Consider the following 21,933-nt stretch of genomic DNA (forward strand, 5'->3'; position numbering starts at 1 on the left):
ATGCAGATTGCTTTTTCGATAAGCCCTTATCTGGACCCGCTGCCAAGCTCCACCAACGCTCGGCCCATCGTCGATTCTCCGAGGCGTCTCCTGAGATCACATCAAAACATCCCCGTCTCACAGCTGATCGCGCTCAATTGGCAACATGTCAACGACTCGGCTGCCTAATATCCCGTCTCTCCGGAGGCATCAACTTCTCCAGGAATAGTGAGCCTCCCGATGCGGAGAGAAGCCGAATGAGACTCGTGCTTATTGTTGCTCCAGTGCAAGCCTCAGACATGCTGCTCCCCCGGGAGTCTATGTGACCCTCGGTCCCGGAGATCCCACTCTCTGGGCTTGTGTGATCTTTGTTCGCTCCGGTATGCTATGTTTTGTATACAAGCGATTACTCAGACTAATGATCTCGTCATCAGGCCCGTATGCCTCTGCCATTCTTCGATTCCAGATACGCTTTCCACCGACGTACCCCGATCGGCCACCATTAGTTACCTTCTCCACCGACGTCTTCCATCCTCTGATCGTACCTCTTACCACATATACCTTCAGCACCGGCGTATCAAATGAAGATCCCGTCAGCGCGACGGACGAAGAACGCTTACCGCCAGGAGGGTTCAGCCTCCGTCACGCATTTCCCCACTGGTTCGGCCGGGCGAGACGCACTGGCGTCGGATCAGCCGCATCCTCGAGACCTGTAAGCTTAAATGCTTCGAATACCGGAGGGCCGGAGACAACAACTACCCAAGGAGCGTCTCTGGAAGGTGCCGCAGAATCAGAGCAACGCGAAGGTGACGATGGAGATGCTGCAGCTGCATCCTCAGCAGAGATCTCTCCAAAGATGAGGACATCCATCCCCGTCCTAGAAATTTTAGACTATATCCGCACTTCGTTCGACGACGAGAATGTTCTTGACTCTGTGCCGCTCGAAGCCGCCGGTAATCCGAGCGCGTGGCACGCGTGGAATGCCCACAGGAAAGATAGCGATACAATCGAGATGAATAATTCTTCCAAGCGCGGGAACCCGCAAGCACGACTTCCAGGTGACTGGCATTGGGATGGTATCTGGGCGAGGCGTGTCCAATATGAAATTGAAGCGAGTCGGTCCGACGGTACTCTGTTTGGAAGCACAGCTCGGGGAGCGGCAGAGGAGATGGTATGTTTCAGCTGGAGCATGGTTTGCACTGTGTATGGCGTGACTGATGATGTATAGATTCGCTTCCATCGATTAGACAAATCTACGCTTGATTCTGTCAAGCAGACGCTCGTTCCACCTGTGGAGCAAGCCTCGGAATGAGTGATCAACTGGGGCTTGTTTGACTGCGACCGGAGTGCTCACCTTTGGCTCCTTCCGTCCAGAGTTTTCTAAAGCACACTCCCTTCCTGGATGCATTGGCCCGACAGGGCAGGCACGACCCACAACCAACAAGCGGCGGACAGATGCTCTCGACGTCCGGATAGCTCGTACACCTATCAATCCCCATATCCGAGTACCCCATCACTATCGCGTTTTTACATGGCAATATTGAATTTCACTGTATCGGCATGGCCATGAAAACCAAGCATAAAACAGCGATTATCGTCGTGGCGTTAGTCCTGGTTCCGATTATTCTCGTTTGCTGCGCATTCGCCTTAGCCCTGGGATGCGCTGAGTTCTGGAGCTCCGGTCGCTTCTCTCCCATCAAGCCGTGGCTCAAAAAACGACTGAGTGCCGTATGGAGGGGATTGAAGCCTATTGATCCTCGGGCCGCGGAACGTGCGCGTGAAAACAATGAGACCGCGTTCGAGTCGCGAGGTGGTGTTGGTATGGCCGAGGTTTGAAGGCGGGAAGGGCTCCGGTATATTCCACGACAACCCTCAACGGACGGCCCCCTTATGCTAACTTTATTGCGGCTCACAGTTTCTACTGTCAGAAGCCCATTTGAGCTTGAACCATGCGACCCCAACCAACAACTTCAACTGCTAGGTTGGGAAATGAATGCATTTGCGACGCGGCGTGGAACTCTCGGTAGAAGTGGAATCTCTTTCCCGACACTCTACTTGGCTAGACTTACGGTCATAGTATGTACAACCCTCAGACAAAGGGCGCTCGCCCCTTGATTGTCAAGCGCGCCGAACTAAGCCGCTCACAGTCAAGATTTGAAGCAACGGTACTTGTTCGGATATTGGATTTACGAGAATCAGCCGATACCCTGCAGCATTACAAAGGAATGAAGATAGTGACAAGATGGACGATTTCCCTCCAGCGGCTTTACATCACAGCTTATGCGTTATATCATTCTCAGATTGGGTTTGGCATGAGGGCTCTGGGGATGCTTTCTTGCCGAGACTGTACAACGATGCTCCGACATCTTGTGGCCATGTTAAAGAGGTCTATCACTTTGTCCATGTAGATTAGCCTGTATCCAATGCTGGTCTACTTGTGTTGTGCCGAACATCGTTTCTAGCCGGCAAAATTGGTCAATTCAGGGGCTTTTTCATCTTCCTCATTCTTGACCTGAGCGGTCTTCCACAGAGGCTCGCCGTCATCATCAAACTCCGCCCATTGGAAAAAGCCACAGCCTTTCTTCCCCGGCTTGGAACCCATGTAGCACACCCACATATACCGACCCCGAGTGTCACGTTTGCGCTGGACACACTTGAGGACGGCATGAGCGTTACAGCGACACCGCGGGATATTCCGTGGGTGGAGCGAGTCCCGATACCAGCGGTAGGTAACATTGATCCGCCGATTACCGGACAACGGATGCGGAGAGATAGTCTGTGCGGGCGCAATCGAATGCTTCCATTCCTCCTGTGTCTCGGCGTGCATGACGAGGAGAGAATTATGCGGTAAAGCAATAGAGATCTGGCCCTGGATGTGAGCCCGCGCCTCCGCATTCGCATTCGCATTTTCCTCCCCGGATTCCGCCTCATCCGCAACGATCCGCCGCACCCGAAACTCCCGCTGCACGCCCAAGCTGAGGCTCCCGATAACCGCGCGCGGACCGAGATAGGTCAGGTGGTCGGTGTGGTATCCAACACTCTCCGCGGGGCCATCGTAGCAGTTCACAAAGGCAGCATTGGGAATCCACTCCCGCGGAGACTGGTACATGAGTTTCTTGCCGCCCGGGTAGACGTCCCGTATGCGTTTCTGAATCTCCGCATTGACGGCCCTCTGGACCTGCGCGGAGATTGCGCGGAGGTGCGGAGTCGCCTGCCGGATGTTCGTGTGGTAGGAGCCACCATATGAGTAGTCATTCAACCGCTCGGCCTGCTCTTCCGGCGTAGAGACATAGACGCACGTAGAATGCGGGCTCTCAACGGTCCGCTCGAAGATCTGCAGCTGGTAGCGCGAGAAATGCCGAGACTCATCGAGGAGCTCGAGTAGGAGCGCATTCGCTTGTTCCGCTGGGAGGAAATTGTGGATAATCGTGCAGGAGGTGTGCGTCGCGACATCCTCAGGGCTATAAAGATACAGCGTCTTCCCCTTTTGGACTGGGTTTCTTCGTTTCGGAGCTGGATTGCTGTCTCCATCCTTATTTATACCCCCTGGCGCAAGGACATGCGAAGCAAGCGACGTTTGGATTGCTGATGCCGACGATGCGGCCGTCGCCGTCGCCGTCGTCCGTGTTCGCTTCGCGTTTCCGAGGCTACGCTGCTTCTTCTGCTCGGTGGTAAGCGTGGTAATCGCAGTCTCCACCGATCCACCGCACGAAACGAGGATATCAAGCAATGTATCCTGTGGCGTGTCCACGAAGAGAGACACGAGCTGTGCGAGCTTTATGTCCGTCGATGCGTCATCGTCGTCGCTTGCTCCCACTGGTACCGGTGCTCTATTGGGGTTCGCTGGTGGACTGCAACTGCGGCTGCGGCTACGGCTGCGTGGTCTCTTGCGCGAGAGATAGCGGTCCATCGGGAGGGGAGCCACAGATTGGCATCATGAGCTATTCTAGCGGAGCGGGGAACTTGCGCGAGTCATACCTGGGCGAGATGAGCAGACAGGAACTTGGAGAGCTTTGAAGGACGGAGGAGAGTTGGATGCTCGTGTAAGCAATACGGGGCACGTGATTGCTCTGGATGTGGCCAGTCACAGTTCACTTGGCTTAATGTTTTGGCTCGTTTCTCCCTGCTTCCAGGTTTCCAATGTCTTTTTGCTGGATTTGTGACGATTTAAGCTGGGAAGGACGTTGTCGAGATGCCTGTCGGAGAACACTAGACCGGATTCAGTAATATACCGCCAGTACCTACCTACTCGTAGGTACCAGGTGCGAATGTCCTTTCCGAAGAGCAATCACCTATATTTGGGATTCATCAGGGGTTAGAGACTTGACTGAGTCGCGGGTAACCTGATGCACTGAAAATACCATACGACGAGTAGCACAGAGCATACGACGCTATGCATAATTTAATGTATTTATATGTGGGAGCTGGGCTAATGCGCAAACGGTATATACAAAAAAACAGCCCCTACTATCTCGTGGCCGTCTCCCTCGCTTTCCGCCCCTCGATCACAATAACCGGCGTAATCGTCAAAACCAACACAGTTACAACAACTGCCGCTTGCGTCGCAAACACGGCAGCGAATCCATTCCTCACAATCCATGAGGGCTGAAAGTACCCCACGGAGAACCCACTTGCCGTGCGCCAGCCATTGATAATCGCCGAGACGACGGTGGATTGGTCTGGGTATTTCTCTAGTGCGTATGCGGTTATAGACCTGCGTGGGCGCATTACATTAGTATACAACCAAAATGTGAAGAAAACGCAGGTGGAGGGAGGAGGCGAGGGACGTACACCGTACTCGAAATCATACCGCCAACAACCATCAGCCAGCCGAATGCGAGGCCAATCCAGTGTTTGTGGTAGTGGAGTGTTAAGCCGTAGGTCAGGAGGCCGCAGGCCATGGTGCCAATGGCGAACCAGACGCCGTGGAGTCGGTATTCTGGGTGCCAAGTTTGCTGGCGCGTGCGGTAGATCCAGTCGTTGAACCAGAAACCGAAGGCATAGCCTGCGTGTTGTTAGATACGAGTGTGTATGAGAATTGAAAAAGCGCGCGTACCGAGAAGACCGCCAAAAATGGGAGCCCATCGCAAAGAGGATGACTCGACAGTGTCGAAGAGGTAAGGCGGTTGAGCGACGAATGTGGATACAGTCACCGTGATACCTGCTTCTGTTAGACAGATGGCTTTTTAACTTTCATTGCTGTGTAGGGTTTCGCACCGATAGGCCAGCAGAAGTTGACCATCGTCGAGATACCGGTCAGGAGCAGGGGGAATTTGAAAATGTAGATGAGCAGCGTCTTCGTCCAGTAGGCGACTGTCGGCAAGACTGGAAGGTTATGGCTCTTGATGCCGAAGATAGCCTGGAGGCGCGTATTGCGTTGACTCTCTTGTCCTTTCACGAAGTAGGTTTCGTATCCGAATATGAAGATCAGAATGGTTGATAGCCCGTATAAGAGGGTGAGGATGCCGAATGAGACTTTCCAGTTGCTCCCAGCATCGATGTATCCGGCAATGGCAGGGCCGAGGAAGGGACCGACCAAAAAGGTTGTGCCCCTGGTGGATCAACTCTCAGACGGGCTTAGTGGATGAGTGGACGGTACGTACCAAATGTTGATCATATGCGGCCAGTCTAGAACCGTTAGCATCAGCTTGGTATACCTGCGATCTGTACATACCTTTTGGATCATACATATCGTGAATGATCGGAAGACCGACGACTTGGGGGACAGTTCCGAAGAGACCCTGGAGGGATCGGAAGGCTGTAAAGGTATCATAGTTGTTGGAGAGCGTTGCGCCGAGAACCATAAATGTGGTGATGAACTGCGGCCAGAGCCAGACAGGGAGGCTTCGTTTATGAGTACCCAGAATGAAGACTGAACACTTGGAAGGAAAATCGTACCGTCCGTAAGCTTCGATCAGTGGAATCGCGATTAGGCCACCAATGCCCTGCAACAGCATCCCGTAGTTCATGCTGGTGGCCGACTTGTCGACGCTGATGCCCCATTCGAGCGCCTGGTCGACAATCAGCGTTGCTCCCCACGTCATCCCTCTGTGCGTGTTAGCGAGAGATAGAAAAGGGAAGAGGCCCGACAGACCCATCAGCGAGAATGGAGCTTGACATGAGCGCAATAAACAGCAACCGCTTCTTCCATGGACTCCAGTTGCGAGGATTCCTGCTTTCCTCGCTAGCCTCGCTCGTCAGAGTGGAGAGCGACGGAATCTCAACCGTCTGCATCTCGGAGGTTTTTTCCTGCAGGGTTGCGCTTTCTGGTGGTGATTCACTCATTGTGACGCTCGATGCGAGAGTTGGACAGACATGAAGACAAAGGAAGATTGGGGGAGCGAGAGGGAAATTCGTCAGGAAAGGTTGCTCCGCACACAAAGGACTGTTGACTTCACCTTTGGGTCGAGGCTTGCACTTGGATGCACGCGAGAATAGCGTGGTTGATGGCCTTTCACGCGATGGTTTCACCTCCAACAAGGGTCTGAGCTTCTTCTATTTCCGAGAAGTGAGTAGACAACGGCCGCAATTCGCCCAGATGCACAATGATAGGCGAGTGGAAAGCGACTCGTCGGGTGAGTGGGTAATATTGTGCAGGGTGGACTCTTTTGCTGCAGCGAGGAGAACCTCCTCCCAGCTCCATGAGTCTCCATTTCTCCTTACTTATTGCCCTCCTCAGCCTGGCTTCCTCCACACCCCCAAGATACTCTCGTGCTATCAGGATGTCGTCCCCAGCTACTGGTGCTCTTCTGGCTAAGACTCTGACTTCGGTGAGATCCCAGCTCCGTTCCCCTCGGGCTAAGACGCTGACCGGATGCTCTAGCCTGCCGCTCTAGGCTTTGTCCCGGTTGCTGCCCGGTTTCATCTCTTCAGTATCCTGGTCGATATTAATAAACCCGCTACGGGAGAGGATGTCTTGGCCGCGTACAAGGCCACGTTCGGCGAGGCTGATGCCACAAACCCCATTCCGCGTGAGTTTTACTCTCCCCTTCAAGAAGACACTCCGAACTTGAACTGACCATGCTCAATTGACACGAGTAGCCGTTGCTTTGATTCGTGAGTCCACTTTAAAGTTTCTGCGGCTGGCTCATCCCTGACTCGATAGCAGAAGATGCACTCTACGCCATGAGTGGCTTGGGCCTTGTGGACCTTGCTGGAGAGGATTTGTACAGCGCGAACTCTCTCACCCGCCATCTGGCGGAGTCTCCGTCCGCGGTCCATGGAGCAACTCATTTGTAAGATCGTCCTGTTCCATTGGAAGGAATCCGAAGCGGAGTTGTGGCTGACTTGACATAGCACCACCGAGGCCCTCCTCGCCGGAGCGTTCCTCATGCCCAAGCTCAAGGCTGAGAACTTTACCTACCCGTTTAAAGAGTGCGAGACTCCGATGCAATACGCGTATAAGATGATGGGGAAGGATGAGTACGTAAAGCAACATACTTACTCTATTATGGCTGCAGAGGGACGTATGGAGAGCTTTAATACTTTCATGGTAGGTAAGTTTTTCAAGACCAGAAAGACGCCCGACCGTCTGCAATCGCTAGGATACGACCTTGCCGCAGTGGTCAAGGATGCTGGGCCCTCTACCTCGACCACGATGGTGGATATCGGGGGCGGCCGGGGCGAAATGCTTCTGGAAATCAAGGAGGCATTCCCGCAGTTCCAAGCGGCAGATCTGATCGTGGAGGAGTTCAATGACGATCTCGGCGACGCCGCAGGCATCACTCTGATCAGTTGGAACTTCAAAGGCGACAGTCCGCAACCTGTGCGAGGTGCGCTTGTTTACCACCTGGCACACATCCTCCACAATCTGCCTGATCTCGACGCTGCACTCTTACTGCAGAAATTATCTGACGCAATGGCGCCGCACTCACGGCTCCTCGTGCACGAGTTCTCGAAGAACGTGAATTACGCGTTCATGCACTCAAGCATGGTGGCGCTGTATGGGGGCCGCGAGAGAAACAGTGCGGAATGGCGTCGGATGGCTGCGCTGGCGGGGCTCAAGGTGACATTCGAAGCGTATCCGGAGCTGGGGGAAGGAGTGATCGAATTTCGGAAGAAGGAGAGCTTCCAATGATGTCCTCTTCCCGCGTCAAGGAAGTTCCTCCAGGGTGCGGTCTCGCTTATGGAAGGATCACCCGGTCCCGTCTGCCAAGGACCGTGCTATTCTTGTTATGACCAAGCCTGCGAAGCTCGACGCGGCTTTTCAAGGGTGATTGAGATTAATTTTGGAATGAATCTTCGTCGATTCCGTCTCTCCTCTGTCCGCTGCTGTCGAGGCCGCGGGCTGCGGCGAGAACCAGGCTTCAAAATCGAACTCCTTCGAGGAAGTTGCAACAACACTCATTCTCTCTGGAACTCCAGACTCCAGAATGATCGACGCGCACGTCCTTGGGTCTCCACCTAATTCGATGGTGGAGAATCGCCTCGGTCCTCCGCGAACCGTCCGAGTGGTCTTTCCAAGTCGAGATCCCTGTCAAACGACCCGTTGACACAGCCGCCTCTTGACCAACGCACCACTCCTCTCGAGTCACCAATGGCTTTGGCTTTTCGATGGCATCTTGCATTAGCCAAAGTCTGTTCAATCTCGATGCAATCTCGCGATCTCTCGGAGCCTTGCCTCTCAAGCATCGAATTTGACTTTCTCGACCTGAGACGCTCCAGTTTAACTCCGGCCAAACGCAAGAACAACTATGTACAAGGTTCATCTGGGACCCGGTTCGGTTAATTCTTGTGCAATCTCCCACCCCAGCCATCCGGTCGAGCAAGGGTGAGCAAGGCAAGGGGCTGTCAATCAAATTCCAACTCCCAGGCTCGTCATTGATCGCTGTCGGTGTGCGCCTCCAAACGCGAGAATTTGTATCATTCGATCACCACCCTGGCTCTCTGTTTCTTAGGCCGTGTCTGGGCGAGGTGGCCAACGTTGGAGGGAAATAACTTGGTATCTTTGTGTGTAGCTTTCACCTGCAGCCTACCTGCATGGGAAATCAATAGTCTTTCAACCTCTTTCTTTTAGACCGCCATCTCGTGCCATTGCTCAAACCCAACGGCCAGACAGTGAATGATGTCCCCTCAAGCGGAGGGCGCAAACTACGGTATCATGCCTCCTCCCTTCCAATCTCGACTCACAGCTAAAACCCTTAGGGGTTCCCCATGTCAATGCTTGCTGGGTACGGAGTTAATCGTCAACCGCAACCGTTGACCATATTAACCCTATAGCAGGCTCTCACGGCCCTCGCCTCCGTCGCTTTGATCTTTAGATACACCGTCAAGGCATGGGCCGGCTGGATCCTGCCCAGAGTCAGCTCTCCGACACGAGTATGGGGAGCAGAGGACCTGTTGTTTGTGATCGGCTATGCATTTGACATAGCACATATCGTTCTTATACAGAAAAGGTGTCTTTTTTTGTTTCTATCTCGCACTCCCAAGATTTTCTTTCTAACATATACTTTCAGCCTCGATTACGGCCTCGGTCGACACCTCTGGTTCCTGACGGACGCGCAACGAATTGGTGCCATGAAATACGATTTCCTTTCTCAGCCTTTGGGTACTTTTCCTAAAACGAATGGAAAGATATGAGATAAAGAGCGACACTGACTGATCCAGCGGTGACCGCGTCGATGTTTTCCCGCTGTGGGATGACCTGGTTCCTGTATACATGCTTCAACAGCGCCGACAAGCATATCCGCATCGCCATCATCGTCGGAATGGTCATCCAGATCATCGCAAATTCTGTGACGGTCTTGCAGATTGTTCTTCAGTGCGGACCGAATCCGTACCGAGTGGTATTCATTTCCAATTCCATTCCAGTCCACTCCATTGTTTTCTATACCCGATTCTAAGCCAAATCACCGAGTGAACAGACCAATCGAGCCGCGTACTTCCACTACATGTGGGATGGCATCCCAACGGATGGCTCAGTCGCTTGCAATTCGCCGAACGTCCAGACGACCATTGGATTCGTGCAGGGAGGTACGTGATACGGCCAACGAAAGCTTTCTCCAACGGCACGGATGGTTATAAGGGTACTAATCAGGAGACGCCCGTAATAGGCTTCAACACCGCCGTCGACTTTGCCCTTACGGTCCTCTCCGCCATGCAGCTGTGGCAATTCAGTATCCGAGCCATTGACGGTACACCCTCCAATGGTAATTCGTTCTTAGCGAGGTTCAAGCGCATGCCGAAGCAAGCCAGGAACCGCCGGATCTGGCAGACGCTTATACTGAGTGGGCCGCTGGCACTGTCGGGGTGTGCTTCTATTGTGAAAACATACGTGGGTTCCCTCCTGTGTTGGAAAGATGGGCAGCGGGTGTGTGGGAGTGTTAGAATAGGAGTTGATGATGTCTTGCGCAGTTACTCAAATCACTCGGGGAGAGGAATGATTTTACGCGTACGCAGTGCCTTTCCCAGGTCTATACCTCATAGCTGACGAATTATGACACAGACAACATAATCCCCTTCATTCTCTGGGTAAAGTACGTCGCTACACGCCCCCCCACACCCCCACCTTAATACCTGCAAGCATCTAACAACAGCGGCGATAGAATCGAAAACTACAGCATCCTCCTGGCCACCTGCGGCCCCGTAATCCGGCTCTTCGTGCGCGTCGTCTTCGACAAGAAAAGCTCCTCGAAGTGGGGGTACTGGACTTCCGGACCGGCGAACCAGTACGGGCGGGGGCTCGATCTAGATGGTCAGAGCCATACGCAGAATCAGGGGTCGGTGGTTATGTCTGTTTTCGCGGACAAGGGAGACACGGGGTCCTCCCGAGCGCGTGGGGGTACGAGGACATCGGACGGGGGAGTCAGTTATGGTGGTGGTGGTGGTGATAGTGGCAGTAGTCCTGGTGGTGTAAGAGGGGTGACGGTGAAGACGGATATAACGGTGCAGGTTGATGAGGATGGGGCGTCGACGGCGGGGTTAGTGAGGTCGGGATACAGTTAATATGATAGAATTCCGATGATCGACTGAATGCAAAAGCAATGCCAAAGCCAAGATGGTCGAACCAATGCAGTGAAGTACCTCCAGGCCCCAGGGCAGGAACCTCGGCTCGCGAAACTCCCCGCAGTCTTCCATTCCAGACTCGCTCGTCATTCCTGCCGCTTCCGTTCTCAACCAACTCTCTCAGCTCCAGGAAATCCCTCGACATGCTCCATTATCGAACAGAGGGCTACAACGGCTATGCGGTCAAATACTCATCCTTCTTCGACAATCGACTAGCCGTCGCCTCGTCCGCCAACTTCGGTCTGGTCGGCAATGGCCGCCTGTACATCCTCGAGCTGACTCCGAACGGGATCATACCGGTAAAATGGTAACTCGCAGCTCAAAATATGCACTACAGGGAGACAGCTAATCATAGCCAGGTTCACAACGCAAGACTCCCTCTACGACCTCGCCTGGTCCGAGATAAACGAGCACCAAGTCCTCGCAGCCTCCGGCGACGGCAGCATCAAGCTCTTCGACGACACCCTGACCGACTTCCCCATCCAAAACTGGAAAGAACACAACCGCGAAGTCTTCAGCGTTTCCTGGAACCTCGTCGCCAAGGACACCTTCTGCTCCTCCAGCTGGGACGGCACCGTCCGCATCTGGTCTCCCACCCGGCCACACTCTCTCATCACCCTGCCCACGCATAGCTGCACCTACTCCGCTGCCTTCTCGCCCCACTCCCCGGATATCGTCTCCTGCGTCGCCTCGGACTCCTACCTCCGCCTCTATGACCTCCGCACCCCTGCCTCCGCGTCAAACCATTTGACCCTCCAGATCCCCATCCACGCCGCGCCCGTCTCGCCCATCCCGGGGAAACCGGGTGCCCCACCAGCCGCATGCCCTCCCTCCGAAGCCCTCACGCACGATTGGAACAAGTACCGCCCCTCCGTTGTTGCCGTCGCAGGCGTGGACCGCACAATCCGTACTTTCGATATCCGGGCGCCGCAGCAGGGTCCGCAGGCTGTGATGGTTGGGCATGACTACGCCGTTCGGCGGGTTGCCTGGTCGCCGCACCTCTCGAATGTCTTGCTGAGCGCGAGCTACGATATGACTTGTCGCGCTTGGAGCGATCAGTCGCCGGCGGGCGTTGTCGGGGATACAGACCTGATGCGGACGGGCCCAACGCCGATCATGGGTGCTGAGTTGGGGCGGATGAACCGGCATACGGAGTTTGCGACGGGGGTCGATTGGTGTCTTTTTGGGAGTGAGGGGTGGTGTGCGAGTGTGGGGTGGGATGAGAGTGTGTATGTGTGGGATGTTCGTGCGGTAATGGGGTAGACACTTGGTCTTTTCTTTTCTTTTTTTTCTCTCACTGTATTGGATATTAGATTGCATGCTATATGATACCTCTGTCTTGGTTGTTGCGGTTGACTTGTTTATTCTTGGAAAAGACACTCATCCAGTCTATCGAGTATGTATATAAAAGTTCATCATCTCAATCATTCGGCATCAAACGGCATCAAAACGTCCCTCTTTCGTGATCAAAACCGGGTATATGCAAGAAAAGAGAAGACCATAAATCATTTTGTAAGCCTCGCCTCAACCTTCCTCCTCTCCGCCTCCCTCACAGCCTTAACCTCCTCCCTCGACGCATCGAACGCAACATGCACCTGGTTAAACGGGTTCTCCTCGCTCTTCTCAAATTCCTTCTTCACAAGCTCAATCCGCTGCTGGCGCCTCAACCCGGGATTCTCCACCTCAATCTCCGGTAACCGCCTCGCCTCGAACGCCGCATACGCAGCCTTGAACCGCCGCTCCGGGTGCCGGTCTATCTTCCCCGTGTCCCCGCGACCAGTCAACGAAAGAGCGTCGAGCGCATTGTCGATGCCCGAGGCATTCAACGCAGCAGAGGGCCGTTTTTCCGAGGGCTCGTGCTCGTCGAGCTGAGAGAGGTCGAGTTTGCGAGAGGGCGCAGGAGCAGATTTCTTGGTGGCAGACTTGGTATTCTTTGGCTTTGAGGGCTGCGAGGCTTCCTCGGCGGCGAGGAGGGCGTCCCGCTCGGCCTTTTTGCGCGCGGCTTCGGCCTTTTTGGCTTCGGCGTCTTCTCTATTTGTCCCGCCATGTGGGTTAGCCATCCATCTGGTTCTGGTTTCTGTCAAACGTTGTTTGGGGGAGGGGAAAGGAGGAGAGGGGACGAACTTCTTCGCTGAGTTCTTAGCCCCCTTCGCCCAGTGCTTGTCTTCCTCGGCGGCGCGCTTCGAGTCTTCGACTGCTTGCTTCTTTGCGGCGGCTTCAGCTTTCTGTATCCCAGGTTCGGTTAGTCTCAGATTAGATTTCATCACAGGCACCACTCTTCCGGAACCCAGGCACAGGGACGGCGTGAGGGAAAACCAGGCTGGGTTAAGTTAGGTAGGTAGGTGGGCTACGCACGCGAGCGTTCCCCGCTGCCTTCTTGGAGTTCTCGCCGCCACCCTTTTTGCCGCCCATTTTGGATCTTCTTCGTCTTCTTCTTCTTCTTCTCCCGGCTGTTGACCCGCGAAGGTTTAGAGGGGCGTTATGGCGAGACTGTAGATAAAGTTGAGATGTCTGATGGGTGTTCGAGTGTGAGGGCCAAATTGAGTCATGGGTTTGAGGTTGTTCGGCCAGATCAATTTAGTTATCTGATGGCGGGGTGGTCGATGACTAATTAGGCTATAGGGGAGGTATTCCTCAGGCAATCAAGTCCTCTCAAGTATACGGATTCAATTCTTGGTCATAGATTGAAGAGAGAGGATTTGTTTCGACGCTAATAGATTAGCAAGGGAATGATGGATGTTGACCACGAAGAGAAGCGAGTCCATAGATCCGTCTAAGAATCAAGTAGAAGTAAGTTGTCAATTGAAATCGCACACTAATCCTAAACGCGCTCATGCAACAAGAATACCGCAATGGCTAACAAGCAAGGTCCATAATTCCAAAAGCTAGATCCAAGATTCATCTCATATCGGTCGTAAATTGCTGCCTAGTGACGTCCATATCATGTCTGTTCGTTCGGTTCACCCCCATGCACTTCGTTGATTTCAACAGATTCGGTTTCAACTGGTTCAGTAGATTCAACTGACTGTCGCTTCAGTGGCTTCAGGCGCTTCATTCGATCCAACTGGTTCCGTCGTTTCGATTGTAGATGCTGTCGGCTCACCAGGTTCGGCCTGTTCGTCCCCCTCGGTCCGTTCATTTAGCTCAGTCGGTTCGCCCTGCGCGCCCTGCTCATCCTGCTCGGTTTCTGGGGCCTGCTGACCATACGCTGGTGACTCGTGATCACTTCCGGTGTTCTCGGCCACTGGAACCGCCGCTCCCTGGAGCTCTGTATATAAGGGTGACGTCTCACTGGACCCCGATTGCCCCGGCTCCTCCAACACAGTATGAATGCTTTCAGCTGACGGTGCTTCCGCTGTTGCTGGCAGAGGTTCCTCGGGCTCAACTTGCGGAGATTCAGATGGACGTACAAAGTCTTCTGAACCGGGAAACTCCTCAAGAATAGGCGCTTCAGGGCCAGTCGTCGGGGCAAGGACAGCGGCCTGGCCTGAGCTCATGGCGGTCAGAATTCCAGCGCTCGGAGTCTCGGTCCAGGTTTCCGTTGTGTGCAGTAGATCCGCAGACGAGATGGGATATTCTAATACATCTCCCGGGAATGGTTGCAGGTCCGACAAAGGAGCAACAGGCCTAGAATTGACGGCACCAAAGACGGCTAAGATGCTTAGGAACAAGATAGCGACATTGCGTCGATCGCTGGCGAGGACGCGGATGTAGTTTATCAACAGCGTCTGGAGGTCGATTTCCTCTAACGACTTCGAGATGCCCATATCCGGCTTCTGACATTCTGCGGGTGTTGGTCTGGAGGAAGAGGAAGGTATTTCGTAGCCTTCCGGAGCACGAGGGCCTGAATCGGCCGTTGAACGGCTCGGTGTCAGCGCACGAGCCTGCTCTCCCAATACTACATCCCCCAGTCTCTGCATCGAAGGGCCGTAAAGACTGTTATCTGTGCGAGAGGAGACTTCCACCAGACATTTCTCCAATTTCGCTCTGATATCGGAAGGGAGCCACAAGCCAACCTCCACATCGACTTTCTCCATTTCTTTCCAGGCCGCAGCCCACGCACCTGCCCTCATCAGCCCATTGGCGGCGAAAACTTTGATCTCCCACTTCTTGCTGTTATTGTGCCACGCTACTCGGCCCCCACAGTCAGGGCATTCCTCGGCTTCATCCTCTGTGCCACTGTCTTCCCGTGCTAGCCGATCTTCCCTGTCCGACTCCGTTTCATCGGGGCCAAGGAAGTGGCCGTGATCGAGGCGAGGCCGCTGTAACTCCAGACTCTCTAGTAGCCGCTCTTCAAGTATATCGTACATATCCTCTGGGTGCGAGATAAGCACGCCGCGATCACGAAGTACGCCCGAGCCAATCTTTTCTTCAAGTAACTTCCATCTCTTCCAATACACCGAGGGAAGAATGTCTCTCAGAATCTTTTGACGATCCGGATGGCCCGCCAGTCCAGGAACGGGAAGTGATGGCGACAATAAAGTACAGTGAAGAAGGACAAGCGGGTACTCCTTTTTGACTTTGGGCTTGCTAACCTGGCCTGTGGGCGAATAGAACGGGGATCTCTTCAACGGCGAGGAACCTGCAGAGCGGATGGAGATGTCGGAAATCCGCTGGCTGCCCCGGCGTTTTGGTGGCGTTAAAACGTCATCATCCCCTTCATCCTCCGTGTGCATCTGCATTGCTCTCACGGAGCTAGGCTTTCGAAACGTGGCTTCGCGTTGCCGAATTTTATGGAGAGGCCGCGCCCCATGGCTGTCCCAAGGTTGGAACCCGTAATCGTGCGCGTCACGCATATAGAGAGGCTTTGTCCCGTCCGGTAAGTTTGTCAGAATCGAAGCAGGAATGGACGAGATTGAGGTACGGCTCGACGCCCTTGATCGGGTGCAAATCACATCGTCGTCGTCCGTTTGGCCGGGGAGAGTTTCTCGGGGTGATTGATGTATAGAAGAGCCGGAGGAGTTGTAGCCGCTATCCTGCGCCACACTCTGCGCTTTTTCGTCAAGAGTGTCATGATTTGGGTGTCCCAAACCCTTTTGTGAGATGGCCGATTCCGCAAGTGCCACGGCGGAGGAAGTTGTTTCGCCGATATGAACGAAGCCTGATTCCGCTGCTTCTCTTTTTGATCCTAGAGCCTGGGATTCGGTATCCCCTTCCATCGTATCACTTGGATGCTGAAGGTGGTCTTCTGCCATACAAAACACCACGTAGATCAGCTTGGCAGCACGAAGTCGATATAGAACCAGGCTCACAGGGTAAGCGTCGTTACGATAAGCTGCTGGCACCGTTACTGCCTAGCAGTTTGGAAGATATTTGTAAATTTACCGAATCCCATAATCGTATAAACGCAACAAAAGTCATCATCGAGATGCAGAGAGGGCGTTGGTCAGCATCGGTTGATGGTTTGTTGTTGTTGCTCTCACCGCCCTGTTGTGCCGGCAACCACGGCCCGCCCGACCGTTGCATCTCATTCTATCAGGTTGTATATTTGAGACACAGTCCGAAAGCTATCCCCTCAAACCCGCTAGTGGATGCATTTTTCACACCGAGAACAATAAACACCAGGAGGTTAAGAGATACTCCATAGCACGAGAACACCAATGATAGACCCTCCCACATGAAACAACGCCCAACCGCCAGAATCCAGGAGACAGACAATGCAAGCAATCTGCACCCTGTTCGAATGCTGCTCTCAGACAAAAGCTCAATAGATGCAAAGTGTGTTAGAAACATTATTCATAAATTCTGACGTAAAATCACAGACGCACGCTTTAGTTTATTTTGTTGAAGTTGAAAAGACCTCGCAACCCAAAGACGCCAGGCACCCGTTCTGAACGTAGAGACATTGCGGGCATAACACGTGAGAATTTGATGAGGCATGACACGGATAAAGAGTTTATTGGGGTGGCGGCGGAGCACCTTCTTCGGGGCTCATGAGAGGATAATTTTGGCTCTCGCTACCGAAGTAGCTGAGAACATCTTGAGGGAGGTATTCTAGCCACGGGAGTCCGTTAAATGGGAAGGGAAATTGGTCTTGCTGCTGAAGAGCCGACATATCGATATCCTGGCTCTCGATAAGTAGATCGCCCATGTGTGTATTGACGCCGGAATGGAAATCTGGTACTCTCGGGCCCATGCCGCTACCACTGGCGGTGCGATCACTCGCCGTTGAAGGGATATAGTTATACGCGGCCACCTGCGGGTCGAGATTCGAGGATGATGAAGACGGTATGGTCTGATTATGTGCCGGCTGGGAATTCGGAGCGCGCGATGCGGGAGTATGATATTGGGCGTTAAGACCAAGAAGAAGATTTGCGTCCGAGGTCGTTACCCGGCCGGGAGAGACCAGGGGTTCGTGAGCCACATTCGTGCTGCTGGCTGGCTCAAGGTTCGGAGGAAAGGAGCTCGAGCCCTGCCCAACCCCCGATTGGACAGAAACATTGGTGTAGGTATGGTTATATTGGAGTGGATATGTAGACTTGTCAGAAGTAGGCTGGGCATGGGCAGCGGGCATCTGATATAGAAGACTGAGGTTCGGCTGCGAGGAATTGGTTGCATTTGTGAGAGCCCAGCCAATAGCTGAAATAATGAGTTAGCACTGTAAAAGCGGGAATTTGAGATAGTGATGACTATCTCACCTTGACTAGGATCCATCCTGGGCGATCGCCTCCCATCCAAGGGAGCGGACACTCCAGACGCTGGCCCTTCAGCAGTGCTGCTCGGTCCGACTGGCAGATTCGCTTGCCGCCAGTTGGATGCAGCGACGGGAGGCACTGACGGCGTTTCTGCTGTACCCTCCATCTCCTCTTCGGTATATAACAAGGGATCCACTATACCCTTTGCCTTTTGGTCCAAAACCGTCAGGATATACTTTGTACCTTCCCAATAAGTCTCGAGTGCTTTCAAAGCTTTGTAACACCTCTGATAATTTTCCCTTGCGGCGGATGCCAGGAGACTATGTTTCGTGGTGGGTTTTCGTTCGGAAGCATTCGAAGAATCCACGCTGGGCATAACAAACCCACTGGTTTGGTTCGCTAGCAATGGCTGGTTTGAAGGCGAGCTGGATCGCGATGAAGGTGACGAGTAATAAGCACTCTCCATGAGAAAAGCACACGCCGCAATATACATCGGCTGACTTGTAAAGGGATTGCCGATGAAGCTTTTTCCATCCACGAGCTCGGAGAAAGATAAGATATCTGCGATTGTTTTGGCTGAGGACATTGAAAGTTCCCTACTATTCGGGTATAAGTGTTGAATAGTTCCACCAAAGGAGTTTAGAAGGGTCGGCTGGTGTAGGAGAACGATTACAGTGTGGAACCACTAAGGAAGGTCAACATTGCACATCCGTTGAATAGAGGAAGGGTTGGAGCCTTACAAAATGAAGAAGGATGAAATTAGTCCCTTCTTTTGCCTTTACATAGGCCTGGAAATTTGCTGCATTAAAGTGAAGTTTTGGTGATAAGCGTTGGTATATGCCTTCCAACAGAGAAACAAATCAGCCCCGCTCTACCCAAAGCTGAGATGCAACGAAAGACTATACCTGTCAGATCACTTTCCATTCCCGCTAGCCTCTTCAGAGTATCCGTTGTGACATGGCTGACATTCTGCATTCCGTTGATGAGATCTGTGACCCTTCCGTATAGATGAATGATGCGGATAAGTGGTGGGAAAGGCGCCGGCCAACCATTGGAAAGTTGGGATTCCGATTGTAACGGGAAACGAAGCTCAATATCCTCGTCGCGCAACGTTACTGGCCGCCCGGTGCCAGATGAGATTACCCTGTCAAGGAAAAAGATGCTCCAGAATGAGTCTACTCTTTCTCGTTCCCAGGCACGCCGATCTTCTACCTCTTGCGATTTTTTGGTTGAACTGGAACCAGACTGAGGCTCGTCGTATTGATCTTCCCTCAATTTCGAAGCCTGTCCCGTCACGACCGCGCTTGGTGTCACGCCAGTTCGACCATAGCTATGATCCAACCCTTGCAGCTTCTGCATCCCGAGATCCTGCGCCATCCGGATAGAAATTCCCAAGTACATCCACAGACCACTGTCATGGTTCGAGCCAAATTCCTCATAAGCAAGCAGTAAACACGCCTGGACGACGGACAGTGTGGGAAACGAAAGAGAGTCCACTAAAGCACTCATTGCTCTGTTGGCAAATGGTTGACCGCGGTTGAATTTCATTGTATCCGGCTGGGGCTGCGAGGCATCGATTTGGGGGGCTTGGGGGGGACTCAACAGAGGATGCGGAGAAAACCGAGCAGACAAGGCACACACAGAATCCACTAGCATTGTATCGACTTTCTTTTCCTTCAGATCACGAAGAAAACGGTCTCGCCGCAAGAATGGAAAGCTGCAGCCCAGATGCACAAAAAACAGTTCACAGAGGTGAGTAACCAGGCCGCTCACGGGTAACGAATCGTCTCGGTCATAAAAGGGAATAGTGTTGGCATCACGACTGTCGCCTCCATCTACTATGGCACTGAGGGAGTGATGTCCGCTTTCAAGGAGCTTGGGGCTCCGCAAAGGTGATATTGAGTCTAGAAAAGAGGATCCAATATTAGTAGGGCGCAATGCGGTGGAACATACACGAGCCTCCAAGGGAAAGGCGTAGGTAGGAAGCACCAACCTGATGACAATGACGCATTACTCTTTCGTGAACCCCGTACCTGGACAACCTGTTGAATGGGTCAGCTGCTAACAATTGTGCTCGTCGCGGAGGGTGTTAACCATTTGTTTAAAACCAGGGACAATCGCCGTGGGTCCGAAGTATCTGAAATATGGAACATGCGTACGGCCGCTTGAGCTTATAGAAGTCCGATCTAAACATGAGAGCGGTAAGTATGGTACAGGCAAGGGATATTAGCTCTTCCGCGTAACATACTGCTTTCCGGGCTCTCCCCCGCCGTGTGCTGCTCACGCTCTCTTGCAGTCCGAACAGATGCATCCCGAGCCGGAGAAGGCCCATCTAGCTTCAAAGGTTTCGGTACTTCCGGGGAATTCCCGAGATTGTCTACGGCAGACGGCTGCGTCTCCCGCCTAGGGGAATCTGATGGCCGACTCTCAGTCTCCGAAGCTCCACGCAAAGCCACCGAGTCATTCGGGGTGGGCAGGGATGGAGTTGTAGGAGTGCGGGAGAGAGTATCAGATTGCGCGCGAACATGGGTAGCAGGTTCGCTATAACCAAGACACTCGTGGTTGTAATCGGAGCAGGTTTTACAAACTGGTAATTAAAAGGAATAGGTTAATCTTGCGCAAAGTTGTTGTCTGAAAGCGAAAAGGCGTCGTCTCACCTGGTTGCTCGCCGGAGCATCGTATCTTGCGCTTGCGACAAGTGCGGCAGCTGTAGAGAGCCCCAAAAAATTACCAATCAGTTATTGCGACAAGGACGTGGGGACACGTCGCAAGGAGAAGGCTTACGCAGCGTTCACTCGTCGTCGCTTTGTCTGAGGTTGTCCGTCGGTAGAAACGAAGCGAATCTGTTTCGGAGGGGGAAGTTGACTGCCGCCGTTCTTCCGGGGAGAAGGGAGGCTCATCGCGAGCAAGTTGTCATCCGTGATCACAGCACATCGGGCATCTAAGCGTTTTAGAATCGGTTATTCTCGCAAACAAGCTTCCGCAGTAACAAGCTTAGAGGATCGCAGCGGGGAGGAATCAGCGGTCGAAGGAATACGTAGCGCGGAAAGTGACTCGATGGCAAAACCCGACCAGGCGAACAGTCCATGGGCGTGGTTTAATCCCACGCGGTGGTCGGTGACTTGCTGCGGATGGAGGGTATGATGGAAGATGGAGGGGGGAATCGAATGGCAGGGCTGGCTCGCAGGGTCCAGGGTGGGAAGGAAAGCAGTCGTGGGCCTGGTGAGGTGGTGGTTCGACGAGGGAGGGGAAAGAAAGAGACAGAGGAGCTGCTCAAATTGCGCCTGGCGACGTCTCGTAATTTTTTCCCTTTGCTCGAAATTACTAGTAGCCTCGCAGGGGACCCAAGGCTGTGGTAAACTATCTTTTGACCCGAGTTGGAGGGAAATGTGAAAAAGATGGCAGGTCCCCTCCGGCCGCGTATTCTGGGGAAGTTGGCTGCAACCAAGACACTCCTCTGGTGCTGTCTTGTTCTGATCACATCTCGGGGGATTGAGATGCTCAACTACGAGATAGTTATCAGAAACGAGTCCCAGGATTGGAACTGACACATCGGGGATTCGTCTGGAGTCCCTCTCGAGCTCATTCTCTGATCGCCGATTCGTCTGTTTTCTTCCTTCTCTAAGCGGCGCTTTTACTTCTCTCTGTGCGGATTTACCACGAGTCCCAGGTATCACTGTGGCCCTCCTGACCTGGGAGAAATCATCGTTGGAGAACTGCCGTCACAGCTATCGGTTCAGCCCCTACCTTCACTTTTTATGTAATAGCTGAGCGCAATCAATCTCCTATCTCTTCTGCGCAAACGAGCAGGAGGTAAAAAAACAAAACACTCCTCGAACTCCGCCACAGATCGAGGATGCCATGTGACTCGCACCATTCCCACAGGACCAGAAATTGCTCTCTCTTCACAGCACCACAACCAACGGATTATTGAATCCAACTCACTCCTGGAGGAACCGCAAAGGTAATGTGATCTCGCGTCAGAAGATCTTCAATTCCAGAGCCAACTCCCAACTTTTCTTTTGTTCCCAGGACATAGCGCGGACGGTCTGTGCGTTATCAGGCTCGGAGAAAGACCGTCTGGCAGCTCCAAAGCATCAGACAAACCACACGCAAATTCCTTCGGTCTGGACTCATGATTGTCAGGGGTCATGTGAACTGATGTTCTGAGTCTCCAGAACATCGGGCGAGACCCCGGTCTGCCCGATGTCGTACTGGGGAGAAAACCCACTTTGGACCCATATGCTCGGCCAGAGCCCGGAAGACAGCTCTCTTGGAGCCGGGTCTCACGGGCCTGACTAACCCACCGACGATC

General features: G+C 53.3%; 9 protein-coding genes across 9 annotated transcripts; 4 read left to right on the top strand and 5 right to left on the bottom strand.

Moving 5' to 3' along the window:
- Positions 1-92: 92 nt before the first annotated feature.
- On the top strand, positions 93-1,877 carry BJX67DRAFT_91847 (putative ubiquitin-conjugating enzyme). Its single transcript, XM_071035625.1, has 4 exons — positions 93-207; positions 265-359; positions 414-1,150; positions 1,208-1,877. The coding sequence occupies exons 1-4, from the start codon at positions 146-148 to the stop codon at positions 1,289-1,291; spliced, it is 978 nt and encodes a 325-aa protein (XP_070890878.1). The 5' UTR covers positions 93-145; the 3' UTR covers positions 1,292-1,877.
- A 560-nt stretch (positions 1,878-2,437) lies between these two features.
- BJX67DRAFT_376753 (putative CUE domain protein) lies at positions 2,438-3,889 on the bottom strand (the record flags this gene model as incomplete). Its single annotated transcript, XM_071031944.1, has 1 exon — positions 2,438-3,889. One exon carries the CDS (start codon positions 3,887-3,889, stop codon positions 2,438-2,440), a length of 1,452 nt encoding a protein of 483 aa, XP_070890879.1.
- A 557-nt stretch (positions 3,890-4,446) lies between these two features.
- On the bottom strand, positions 4,447-6,264 carry BJX67DRAFT_376754 (putative MFS transporter; the record flags this gene model as incomplete). The annotated part of the gene is made up of 8 exons (XM_071031945.1): positions 4,447-4,693; positions 4,771-4,984; positions 5,036-5,140; positions 5,197-5,531; positions 5,583-5,607; positions 5,654-5,823; positions 5,878-6,027; positions 6,074-6,264. The coding sequence occupies 8 exons, from the start codon at positions 6,262-6,264 to the stop codon at positions 4,447-4,449; spliced, it is 1,437 nt and encodes a 478-aa protein (XP_070890880.1).
- A 437-nt stretch (positions 6,265-6,701) lies between these two features.
- On the top strand, positions 6,702-8,056 carry BJX67DRAFT_376755 (putative O-methyltransferase; the record flags this gene model as incomplete). Its single annotated transcript, XM_071031946.1, has 5 exons — positions 6,702-6,749; positions 6,803-6,950; positions 7,021-7,035; positions 7,088-7,214; positions 7,276-8,056. The coding sequence occupies 5 exons, from the start codon at positions 6,702-6,704 to the stop codon at positions 8,054-8,056; spliced, it is 1,119 nt and encodes a 372-aa protein (XP_070890881.1).
- An 832-nt stretch (positions 8,057-8,888) lies between these two features.
- Positions 8,889-11,105, top strand: BJX67DRAFT_91842 (uncharacterized protein). The gene is made up of 10 exons (XM_071035624.1): positions 8,889-9,074; positions 9,124-9,149; positions 9,202-9,374; positions 9,435-9,526; positions 9,586-9,764; positions 9,843-9,951; positions 10,032-10,252; positions 10,333-10,369; positions 10,424-10,454; positions 10,524-11,105. The coding sequence occupies exons 1-10, from the start codon at positions 9,041-9,043 to the stop codon at positions 10,921-10,923; spliced, it is 1,302 nt and encodes a 433-aa protein (XP_070890882.1). The 5' UTR covers positions 8,889-9,040; the 3' UTR covers positions 10,924-11,105.
- A 21-nt stretch (positions 11,106-11,126) lies between these two features.
- Positions 11,127-12,246, top strand: pex7 (putative peroxisome biosynthesis protein (Peroxine-7); the record flags this gene model as incomplete). The annotated part of the gene is made up of 2 exons (XM_071030760.1): positions 11,127-11,290; positions 11,343-12,246. 2 exons carry the CDS (start codon positions 11,127-11,129, stop codon positions 12,244-12,246), a joined length of 1,068 nt encoding a protein of 355 aa, XP_070890883.1.
- Positions 12,247-12,367: 121 nt separating this feature from the next.
- Positions 12,368-13,640, bottom strand: BJX67DRAFT_91734 (DUF1014 domain protein). Its single transcript, XM_071035623.1, has one exon. The coding sequence runs from the start codon at positions 13,245-13,247 to the stop codon at positions 12,489-12,491; it is 759 nt and encodes a 252-aa protein (XP_070890884.1). The 5' UTR covers positions 13,248-13,640; the 3' UTR covers positions 12,368-12,488.
- A 99-nt stretch (positions 13,641-13,739) lies between these two features.
- Positions 13,740-16,258, bottom strand: BJX67DRAFT_340963 (uncharacterized protein). The gene is made up of 2 exons (XM_071027837.1): positions 16,236-16,258; positions 13,740-16,171 (listed from the first exon to the last, which is right to left on the bottom strand). Exon 2 carries the CDS (start codon positions 16,140-16,142, stop codon positions 14,001-14,003), a length of 2,142 nt encoding a protein of 713 aa, XP_070890885.1. The 5' UTR covers positions 16,143-16,171; positions 16,236-16,258; the 3' UTR covers positions 13,740-14,000.
- Positions 16,259-16,528: 270 nt separating this feature from the next.
- On the bottom strand, positions 16,529-20,993 carry BJX67DRAFT_340967 (putative C6 transcription factor). The gene is made up of 9 exons (XM_071027838.1): positions 20,403-20,993; positions 20,276-20,325; positions 19,867-20,205; positions 19,713-19,804; positions 19,612-19,660; positions 18,524-19,522; positions 18,359-18,459; positions 17,622-18,303; positions 16,529-17,562 (listed from the first exon to the last, which is right to left on the bottom strand). The coding sequence occupies exons 1-9, from the start codon at positions 20,516-20,518 to the stop codon at positions 16,880-16,882; spliced, it is 3,111 nt and encodes a 1,036-aa protein (XP_070890886.1). The 5' UTR covers positions 20,519-20,993; the 3' UTR covers positions 16,529-16,879.
- Between the last annotated feature and the right edge of the window lie 940 nt (positions 20,994-21,933).

Source organism: Aspergillus lucknowensis, assembly GCF_044049455.1.
Source record: "Aspergillus lucknowensis strain CBS 449.75 chromosome Unknown BJX67scaffold_2, whole genome shotgun sequence".
NCBI classification, from domain to species: Eukaryota; Fungi; Ascomycota; class Eurotiomycetes; order Eurotiales; family Aspergillaceae; genus Aspergillus; species Aspergillus lucknowensis.